The sequence below is a fragment of the Piliocolobus tephrosceles genome, chromosome 2 (assembly GCF_002776525.5).
Source record: "Piliocolobus tephrosceles isolate RC106 chromosome 2, ASM277652v3, whole genome shotgun sequence".
In the NCBI taxonomy this organism is placed as follows: Eukaryota; Metazoa; Chordata; class Mammalia; order Primates; family Cercopithecidae; genus Piliocolobus; species Piliocolobus tephrosceles.
Window position 1 is genome coordinate 99,286,512 of NC_045435.1, and position 12,074 is coordinate 99,298,585.

A 12,074-nucleotide genomic window follows, 5' to 3' on the forward strand; every position below is an offset into this window, starting at 1 on the left:
GAAAGAGGTAGAAGAAAAGTTTAAAGCTAAAAGACTAGTTCATGAGATTTAAGGAGAGAAGACATCTCCGTATCATAAAATTGCAAGGTAAAGCAGTGATATGTTTGGCTCTGTCCCCACCTCAAATCTCATCTTGCAGTTCCCATAATCCCCACATGTTGTGGGAAGGATCCAATGGGAGGTAACTGAATCATGGGCACAGTTACCCCCATGCTGCTGTTCTTGTGATAGTGAGTGAATTCTCATGAGATCTGATGGTTTTATAAGGGGCTTTTCTCCCTTTTTGCTGGGCACTTCTCCTTTCTGCCATCATGAGAAGAAGAATGTGTTTACATCCCCTTCCACCATGATTGTAAGTTTCCTGAGGCCTTCCTCATGTCATTAGTTCAGCCCTGCAGAACTGTGAGTCAATTAAATCTCTTTCCTTTATAAATTACCCATTCTCAGGTATGTCTTTATTAGCAGTGTGAGAAGGGATTAATACAAACAGTAAGTGCTGATGGAGAAGGTACAGCAAATAATACAGAAGATCTAGCTAAGTTAACTGATGAAGATGGCTACACTAAACAACAGATTTTCAGTGCAGATGAAACTGCCTTCTATTTGAAGAAAATGCCATCTAGGACTTACATAGCTACAGAGGAGAAGTTCAAAAGCTTCAAAGCTTTAATACATAGGCTGGCTCTCTCATTAGAGGCTAGTGCAGCCTCTGACTCTCAGCTGAAGGCAATGCTCATTTACCATTCCGAAGATCCTAGGGCCCTTCAGAATTATGCTAACTCTACTCTGCCTCTGCTCTAGAAATGAAATAAGGCCTGGATGACAGCACACCTGTTTACAGCATGGTTTACTGAATATTTAAAGCCCACTGTTCAGATCTACTGCTCAGAAAAAAAGATTCCCTTCAAATATTACTGCTCATTGATAACGCACCTGGTCACCCAGAAGCTCTGATGGAGATATACAAGATTAAATTGTTTCATGCCTGCTAACATAACACCCATTTTGCAGCCCATGGATCAAGAAGTAATTCCAACTTTCAAGTTTTCTTACTTAAGGAATATATTTCATAAGGCTATAGTTGCCATAGGTAATGATTCCTCTCATGACAGTGGGCAAAGTGAAGAACTTCTGGAAAGGATTCACTGTTCTAGATGCCATTAAGAACATTGGTGGTTCATGGGAAGAGATCAAAATGTCAACATTAATGGGTTTGGAAGAAGATTCCAACTTTCATGGATGACTTGGAGGGATTCAAGACTTCAGTGGAGGAAGTAGTTGCAGATATAGTGGAGCTATCAAGAAAACCAGAATCAGAAGCAGAGCCTGAAGACGTGACTACATTGCTGCAATCTCATGATAAAACTTTAATGGATGAGGAATTGCTTCTTATGGATGAACAAAGAAGTGGTTTCTTGAGATGGAATCTACTCCTGGTGAAGATGCTGTGAACTCTGTTGAAATGACATCAAAGAATTTAGAATATTGAATAAACTTAGTAGATAAAGCCACGGCAGAGTTTGAGAGAACTGACTGCAATTTTGAAAGAAGTTCTATGGTGGGTAAAATGCTATCAAACATGCTCATGAAAGGAAGTGTCAACCGATGTGGCAAATGTCACTGTTGTCTTAGGAAAATGCCACAGACACCCCAACCTTCAGCAACCACCACTCTGATTAGTCAAGAGCCATCAACATCGAGGTAATATCCTCCACTAGCAAAAATATTACGACTTGCTGAAGGCTCAGATGAATGTTAGCATTTTTTAGCAACAAAGTATTTTTAAATTAAGGTATACACTTTTTTGAGACAAAATGCCTATTGAACACTTAATAGGCTACAGTATAGTATAAATGTACTTTATACGCACTGGGAAACCAAAATAATTTGTGTGATTTGCTTTATTGTGATATTCGTTTATTGCAGTGGTCTAGAACTGAACCTGCAATACCTCCAAGGTATGCCTGTAAATATGTGGCATGAAATGGCAAGAGAAATATGAAGTAGCAATCACTTCAGTATTTTCTTTTTAATAATACCCTGAAGTAGTTTCCAGTATACTATCTATAAAGGTTTTTTTATAAATACCAAAAAATCTAAAATTCAGGGATTCACAATTGTAGGAAGCATTTCTCTAATATCAACACCACGTAAAGCTCCAAGGACCAAAAAGTCCATTTATATTTACTATGAAACAACATATACATGCATGCACAAGCATGTTTGGGGGGAAAAAAAAGAGCTGTGGCTAGTTGTCTCTTCGTATTTCTAGACGACATTAAAACGTAAACCCATCTCTAAATTCATCAGCGATCCAGAATCTGCAGCTCATTACCCAGTAAAGAGTTAAAGCTCGTCCCTGGCTTGCCAGAAAAACACTTTGAGAAGCCCAGGCTCTTTGCCACACCTTGGAAAAGATATCAGACTGTCTACTCTACATACAATATCCTCAGGCCCTGGGAAGTGAGGAAAAGTTCAAATGAGCCACCTGATTTAGAAGTGACCTCTCCTGCCAGGTATTCCTTAGGGAGAGGCATCTTCAGAAAAGCTTAGGATGAGAAACACTTTATGTTGAAAAGGAGAACAGGCTGAATTTCAGGTTCAATATTAGCATGGAGGATCAAAACCCAAGAAAAAGAAGTATACAGACAGAAGGAAGGAAGGGAACTTACTTAACTCCATACTACAAGAACGTATGTACTATATACAGTCTTCTTTTAAAAGTCATCTGCCTCATAAAATAAAGAACACTGTGTACAAAAGCAGATGAAGAAACACAGGTGAGAAGACATATGAATCCTGCTAGACAAGAAACAACTGCCGATGGTAATCAAATCACAAAGGGCACAACATAATCTGACTTATTCTAAAACCGTAACCTGGTCTCCATTTCAAATTCTTTGTTAATGTATAGAAATTGGGCAAGCCCACAAAAGATGTGTCTAAAAACAGCTCTGATCTTGTCAATCCCTACTTGAAAATTTTCAGGGCCACCTCCTCCCAATACCTACAGGTAAAACTCTGAAAACATTCAAGGCCCTGCACTTGAGTGCAGCCTTAAGTGAAATCACTTCCCCTTCATAAATTCAGTGTTTTAGTTGGACCAGGCTACTTGTGATTTCAAAAACCCATACTCTATTTCCTGCCTGAAACCTTCTGTCTGGGCTACCCCTCCACCATCTGGGCTCATATATCAAAATCTAACATCTCCCCTTAAATCCTAGTATACACACCACCTCCTCCATAATGTTCTCCTTGATCTTCCCACAAGTAAACACGAGGACTCTGTTTCTCTCTTACAGCACTTACTACATTCCTCATCACATTACGGTTAAGCGAGAATGGTTCCCTTCCTTACTGCACAGTGAACACCTTAAAGTTAGAGATGGTATCAAATGTGATCTTGCTATCCACCATGGTGATAAAGGGCCATGTTCAATAAATGTGCAGCAACTTAAAAGTAAATACCCGGTACCAATTTTCTATTAGTCTATAAAATGCGATGGCAGAATGACAGACTACCCTTCATTTTTAGAGCCAGAAAAGGAGAATCAATGCTGAAGATAAGAGGAGACAGAGGACTACTCCTCAACACAGATTCCCAGCCAGCTTATTAGAAGGGGTTGCTTGTGCCATGAGACATCCCTTTCAGCTACTTCCCAAGTCACACTCTAAGATTAATTGCAGAGCCCTGAAGCACAAGCTTAGACTTGGCTGAATTGTTACTACCCCTTAAGCCACTTATGCTAGGCCTTTCTTCAGGGTAGTTAAGCTCTGTAGCTATATATCTCATCTCACATACATTCATAACCTTCAGAAGAAACAGGTTGAGGCAGTCTGTCTCTCTATTTTACAGATCAAGAAAAAGCTAAATAAAGTATTTAGCAACAACCTTTGCATCATAGCTTTAGATTCACTAATGAGCCAAAGTAGCTAAAGTTCTGAGGAGCTTTTTGTTTTTTAAAGATATGCCTCTCCTCCCCACCCCCAAAACAATAACAAGGTAACTTTAAACGATCTATCCCACCTCAAATATCCCCCCACAGGGACATAATATACCCTGTATTTGAGGGAAGATAGTGTATGTCCCATAAGGACATAAGAGAAAGCTGTTATTTTGTTAGTTTTGTTTTTAAAAGACACGGAGAAAATTAGTTTTATCTATCCTTGAACTTTTTGAAAAATGGCATTGAGAAAAAAAAGACACTGAAGTGCTATGATTTAATATCTCCCTTCTGTGATACATGTTCACAACATTAGATATTACTTTAATTTGATATAATGAAATGTGATTTCTACAGATATTAAGGATTCAAATGACTTCTAACCCACTCCTGGTATTTAGTTGAATCTCCAATCTATACATTTATAATATTCTTTTAAGATATTTCCTTTTATAATACTATTTTAAGGTACTTGCTTTTTAGGTTTCAAATATATTTGCCAAATCAGTGCTTGAACCTGCTTAGTATCCTATGACTCAGCAACTCCCACACACCTATACATTAAAACACTGATTGCTTCTGAGCATAGAAAATTCATTATCCCATTCTCAGCCAAGGCACACAGACAATCAAAATTCCTTGAAGGTAAAAAATGTCAAAAACAGAAACTGCTTTAAATGAAAAATTTTGTTTGAGGAAAGGCTCATGAATTTCCCTAGAAGCATTTAACTCAATTCAATATATATTTACCAAATGTCCAATAAGGCTCTTTTTAAAACACTGCAAGGGATACAAATAAGAATAAGACAAGACTCTACATTTAAGAACCTTACAACAAATGCAACATTCTAGAAAACAAATTAGCCAAGCATTATTACTTACATGGGGTAATTTTTAAATGATCAATATTCCACAAGTGCAGAAATGATTTTCTTACAGTAACTAAAGTACAATGTTTCTAAATCTCTCCAGGTAGCTATTAATTATTACTATTTCCAATATTATTCATAATATCCTAAAGTCTCCTTGAAAATTCACTAATGAGCCTATTCTTCTAACTTAAAGATACGAAGTCAAGAAGAAAAAAAGCCACATGGTTCACGAATTATTCTTACATTAATGAAATTTTAATGTTTAGTGTTCAGTGTTACCCACAGTATTTTAAAAATTAGTATTTTATAAATTTAACAAATATAAGCAAGATCCACCAATTCACTTTGTAAACTAACAGCAATAAAATAATTATCTATTACCTACTATTAGCATGTCTGATGATGTGCTAATAGTAAACATACGGCATTCATATGTGTATTAAAAGTGGAACATATTTCTTTTAAAATTAAGCCACACACCAAATCACGAGACATGATTTATACCTTAGTCTCACGACCCATCATATACTCAAAAAGCACTTTTCGCAAATACTCAAATTCGGTAGGTTCTCCGAAGAGTGAGACATCAGTATGGTACAAATTTCCACCTGTCAAATAAAAAACAGACCAAACTGTAAAGACAAAACCAGGTAAATTACTTATTACTTATAAAAACAGATTTTAAAAACAACCAATGGAACAGAGAGGCATTGCTTTTACATTGTATCATATTGCATTGTATACACACATGCACACTGAACATTCCAATTACTATTTTATACTTGGAAGAGAAAACAAGAATTACTATAACAATTTTATTTCTCACATCTTTTTCTCTTCCTCCTCTTTCTTCTGGCCTTTTATTGTAATTATACATTACTTCAGGTTTAGAATTTAAATAACCATTTGTTCAGTGAAAACAAACTGTGTTATGTGTCATTTACAGAGTCTGATGAGCAAAATCTTAAAAGTCAGATAATACAAAGCACTGGTGAGGATGTGAAACAATGGAGACTCTTGTATACTACTAGGAGAGGAAACTGAAAACAAGCACTACAGATGACAATTTGGCATTGCTTTTAAAACTGTGTAACATAGAAACAAGCATATTATATGACACAGAAATTCAATTATTAGCAATATAACCTAGAGAAACACTTCATATGTACAGTAGGAGTCAATGTTTATTTACACTGTTTATAAAAGCAAAATTGAAACAACTCAAATGTCCACCAAGAGAACATACTGTGACATAAAGATATAATGTATTATTGTTAAATTCAGCGTTGAAAATGGTCAAATTATAGCTTCACACATTAGAATGAATCTCAAAATAACAATATTGGGTTAAAAAAAGTAATTTACACAGGGCACATACAGTATGATGTCATTTCTATACAGCCCAAAATATATAAAACATTAAAATCAATTTTTTTAAGGAACTAGTTATGTTGTAATATAATAACAGCAGTTACTCTTGGGAAACAACAGAGATATAAGGACTACAGAGCAGCAAAAGCAGCCTCAAAAGAAATGGCAACGTTCTGGATGGTGGATTCTGAGGTGTTAAACTGCCTCCATACATTACATGTACGTTACATGTACTCACATGTTTGGAATTTTTTTTAAGTGCATACTTTTAGAAGACTCAACTCACTCAAATTATACTTTGCAAGTATAGAGTTCTAAGAACTAAATAATGAAAATACATTATTTCCTATGGGTAATATACCCTTCTATGTATTATACTTAATTGTTTTATTCCTCTAGATCTATACAAAATGCAGATCTTTTTTCACTTTTCAGAAAATAAGTAATTTTATTAAATAAGCAGAGTACTTTTTTTTTTTTTTTTTTTTGACACACAGTCTTGCTCTGTCGCCTAGGCTGCAGTGCAGTGGCAAGATGGTGGCTCACTGCAACCTCCACCTCCCGGGTTCAAGTGATTCTCCTGCCTCAGCCTGCTGAGTAGCTGAGATTACAGGTGCGCATCACCATGCCTGGCTTATTTTTGTATTTTTAGTAGAGACAGGGTTTCACCATGTTGGTCAGGCTGGTCTTGAACTCCTGACCTCATGATTCGCCTGCCTTGGCCTCCCAAAGTGCTGGGATAGCTATTTTCCAGGAGAGGGAATTAATATTATTTTTCAATACTTGTGCCTCTTCTTGATTTCTCCCAAACAGTGGTACAGAAGACTTCCCAGCTGTTATTTCTGGTTTTAAGCAATTATTAGAGGAAATTAGTTACTGTTCAAATAAAGAGGCTTTCCAAATTGTCTACTCATTGCCTCTAATGGGTCTTCCCAAATAACTTCATCTAGGTAACACTCAGCATTTTAAAATCCACACTTTATCTGGGCCAAATTCCAAAGTGTATAACTGAAAAATCCACTTGACATTTTACACAATTTTATCTGTGTGTTACAGATAATTTTAAAACATAAGCTTGCTTGGATTTTCCTCAAAAAATGCGTAATGCCATAATGCCTTTAAAATATGCATTTAGTTAGAAAATATTACATTTACAATCACATCTACGAATAAATGTAATAAAAGAGGTGCAAGATTACTACTGAGAACGATAAACATTATTATTTTGAGACAGGGTCTCACTGTCACCCAGGATAGAGTGCAATGGTGCAATCACAGCTCACTACAGCCTCAACCTCCTGGATTCAAGTGATCCTCCCACCTCAGCCTCCCAAGTAGCTGGGACTACAGGTACATGTCACCATGCCTAGCTAACTTTTTTTTTCTAGAGACAGGGTCCCACTACACTGTCCAGGTTAGTCTTGAACTCCTGGGCTCAAGTGATCCTCCCACCTCGGCCTCCCAAAGTGTTCAGATTATTGGCATGAGTCACTGTGCCCAGCCAAGAAACATTATTGACAGACACTGAAGACCTACGTAAATGTTGAGGTATACTGTGATTATGGATTGGAGAATCAATACCATATAAATTCCAATTTTCTTTAATTTTTCTATAAATTCAATGTAAGCCTAATCAAAATCCTCCCGGGAATGTGTATGTATGCATGTATGTAACTTAACGAGGTGATTTTAAAATCTGTATAGACATTCAAAGAGCTAAGAATAGTTAAACAATTCTTAAAGAAAAAGTGGGAGGACTTCCTCAGCCAGACATCAAGACTTATTATGAAGTGACGGTTATTAAGATAGTGAAGGTTGGGCATGGTGGCTCACTCCTGAAATCTCAGCACTTTGGGATTGGCCAAGGCGGGAGGACCACTTGAGGCCAGGAGTTCGAGACTAGACTGGGCAACAGAAAGAGACCTCATCTCTACCAAAAAAAAAAAGACAGTGAGGTATTAGAGCAGGCATAGACAAACTGATCAATGAAACACACTAGAGGTGCCAGAAACAGATCTTCAAAAATACAGACTAACTGGCCAGATACAGTGGCTCATGCCTATAGTCCCAGCACTTTGGGAGGCCAAGGTGGGTGGATCACATGAGGTCAGGAGTTCGAGACCAGCCTGGCCAAGATGGCGAAACCCCGTCTCTACTAAAAATACAAAAATTAGCCAGGCGTGGTGGTGTGCGCCTGTAATCCCAGCTACTTGGGAGGCTGAAACATGAGAATTGCTTGAACCCAGGAGGCAGAAGTCCCACTGAGCCAAGGCTACACCACTGCACTCCAGCCTGAATGACAGATTGAGACTCTGACTGAAAAAAAAAAAAAAAAAAAAAAAAAACAAGAAAAGCAGGATAAACTCTGTTTACCAGTTTCAGACTAACTTTACTGTTTACCACTTTCAGACTAACTGAAATTTATCCTGCTTTTCTTGTTTGAGTTGTACCTCAAGGTAACCATGTAGATAATGTGGAAAAGTTCCTATTTATAGAAGAATTCCAATTAATATATGCACAAGAAATGGTGGAATTTTACTAACACCATTATGCAATCACTACTGAAGTAACAGATCAGGGAAGTTACCAATGGATGCTAAAATCTGGTGAAAAGTGATGGATCACACCTGGAACTGGGTGGTAGATCTTAAAATTGTAAATATGTCATGAAAGTTTTGATATAAGACAACAAGAATTACACAACTTCCTTTATGAAGCATTACTGTCAATGCAAACCTAAAGCTAATCAAACCTAAATCTGATCAAGCCTCTAGTTCTACCTACCAGGGGACAGATGACTCCATGGAGATGGAATCCAGAAAATTAAGAATGTGGTTCACTCTATATGACAAATAAGTTGGTTTTCTCATCAAATAAATGATAAAAGCAAAGGTGAAGAAGGACCTAGAGTTCAAAACAGACTTAAGTAATTTATCAATCAAATGTAATGTATGAGCACCATTTGGCTCCTGATTCAAATTAACCAACTATTTATCACCACCAAAAGAAAACATTTATGAGGCCAGGCACAGTGGCTCACACCTATAATCCCAGCACTTTGGGAGGCCGAGGCAGGCAGATACCTGAGTTCAGGAGTTTAAAACCAGCCTGGCCAACATGGTGAAACTCCGTCTCTCCCAAAAATACAAAAATTTGCTGGGCATGGACCCCTGTACTCCCAGCTAGTTGGGAAGCTGAGGCAGAAGAATTGCTTGAACACAGGAGGTGGAGGATGCAGTGAGCTGAGATCACGCCACTGCACTTCAGCCTGGGCAACAGAGCGAGACTCCACGTAAAAAAAAAATACATATATATGTATCCAGCACTGATGAGGTGCTAGAGTGGTCAGAAATCTCACCCACCGCTGATGGAAGTGGAAATTACTACAAAAGACATAGCAAACAGTTTGGCTTAACCTAATATGGGATACGCACAAAAATATATCCTATGACTTAGCAATTCCATTCTTATTATATATTCTAGGGAGAAATTTCCACATGTGTACTAGGAAAAATTAAAAAGAATGTACAAAATTAATATAATGGAAATGAGTGAACCACAACTACACACAATCTGAGTAACTCTCAAACCTTTTATTAAGCCAAAGAAATAGGTCATACAAGAATGCTTATGGTATGACTGAATTACATAAATTCACAAAGCAAACAAAATCTAAACAAAATATTGCTTGAAAATATAAATACAGGTGTAAATGATAAAGAACAAGATAATGATTAAGAAAAGTCAGGGGAAACAGTAAAAATAATGAGAGGGATAAAGATATTGTAAAGGCAGGCATACAGGGACTTCTAAAGAACTAGGAATGTTTTATTTTGTACTACAAGATAGGTGCTCATTTTACTCTCTATTTGTTTTTGAGACAGAGTTGTGCTCTGTTGCCCAGGCTGGAGTCCAGTGGCATGATCTCAGCTCACTGCAACCTCCGCCTCCCAGGTTCAAGCGATTCTCCTGCCTTAGCCTCCCAAGTAGCTGAGATTACAGGTGTGCGCCACCACACCTGGCTAATTTTTTGTATTTTTAGTAGAGATAGGGTTTCACCCTGTTGTCCAGGCTGGTCTCGAACTCCTGGCCTCAAGTGATCCACCCACTTTGGCCTCCCAAAGTGCTGGGATTACAGGCGTGAAACACCCCGACTGGCCTCATTTTACTCTTTAAAGAGGCAGCATGATGAAGAGATTAATGTGCATACTGCACCAGACTGCTTGGGTTTTTAAGAGGATTAAATGAGCAGATAAGCTATACTATCCTTGAGAAATCTGAGAAAAATAATGTTTTAAAAAAGACAAAAACGTATTTATAAGTGTTTAGCACTTAGTATTATGAGTTAGCTATTAAATTGTATACATGTGTTCACAAAATTGAGAAAAAAGAAAATTATGTAGGAAATTCTTAAATGGAAAACAAAAGGAATTGACACTATTCTCTACGCACTGCTGAGTACTGATACAGTATAGTTCTCCCACCCAAATATTAACCAGGCCCAACCCTGCTTAGCTTTTGAGATCAGATGAGATTGGAAGCATTCACAGTGGTATGGCTGTAGGCTGATTCAGCCTAGTTCTATGCTGAGAATCATATACAGTGACTTCGCTATAGTAAATAATCTTTGCAGCAAGAATCTTCTCTGCAGTGAGCACAGGAAACTTCCAGGCTGGTTTTTACCTCTTTTTGAGGAGCTACAGTTTGGAAAGGATCGACAGCAAGCCTTTTAATTTAGTTAAAATTTGTGTAGTGTAGTATTTTACATTATTTGATAGCAATGAGAGCTTTCAAAACCACAAAAGAAAAGAATGCCAAATGGTTTTTATGTCCCCATGCTTCCCATGAGAAAGCAGAAAGGTTTACAAAACATGTAGCAAAACAAAACTATTCTTAACACAGTGAGGTAGCGAAACTGAACTTTAGAGAATGGGTAAGTCTTATATAAGATTATTCAATGATCTCAATTATCTCAAGGGAATTACCACATAAAGACTGAAGCTCATCTTTAAAATCCTTTGGGCCAGGTGTGGTAGCTCATGCCTGTAATCCAACACTTTGGGAAGTCAGTGGATCTTTCTTTCTTTTTTTTTTTTTTTTTAGTGCAGTGGCGTGATCTTGGCTCACTGCAACCTCCACCTCCCAGGTTCAAGTGATTCCCTGCCTCAGGCTCCCGAGTAGCTGGGCCTACAGATGCACAACACCATGCCCAGCTAATTTTTTTTATTTTTGGTAGAGACACAGTTTCACCATGTTGGCCAGGATGGTCTTGATCTCCTAACCTCATGATCTGCCCGCCTTGGCCTCCCAAAGTGCTGGGATTACATTACAGGCATGAGCCACTGTGCCCGGCAGCTTACTATCTTTCTTTCCTTAAAACCAGCTGTTAAAAGGTAAAATATATTCATTGTAAAAAAACAGATTAACCACATGGAATACTATTCGGCCTCCAAATAGAAGAAAACTCTTGTCACTGGAACAACATGGTGAAGCTGGAGTACATTATATTAAGTGATATAAGCTAGGTGCAGAAAGGCAAAATACCACATAATCTCACTTATATGTGGAATCTAAAAAGCTGAACTTAAGCAGGGTAAACTGGTGGTTATCAGGGACTGTGGGCGGTGGGAGATGCTGTCCAAAGGATACAAAATTTCAGTTCAATAAGGAAGAATAAGTTTAAAAGATATATTGTAAAATATGTTTATAATAGTTTGAATAAGAATAAAATTGACTATAGTTAATGTAATAAATAAGAATAAAATTGACTATAGTTAATGTACTGTATTATTCCCCACCCAATATACCATATTCTTGAAAATTGTGAAAAGAGTAGATTTTAAAGTGTTGTCATCACACACACACACAAAAAAGGTAATATGTTAGG

General features: G+C 37.4%; 1 protein-coding gene across 3 annotated transcripts in view; it reads right to left on the reverse strand.

Moving 5' to 3' along the window:
• Positions 1-12,074, reverse strand: part of GOLGA4 (golgin A4) — a 118,974-nt gene that overhangs the window by 14,174 nt on the left and 92,726 nt on the right. For all 3 annotated transcript variants that reach the window (XM_023187482.2, XM_023187484.2, XM_023187485.2), the window contains exon 22: positions 5,321-5,424. In XM_023187482.2, coding sequence (XP_023043250.1) covers positions 5,321-5,424 — 104 coding nt within the window. The remainder of the gene's footprint in view (positions 1-5,320; positions 5,425-12,074) is intronic.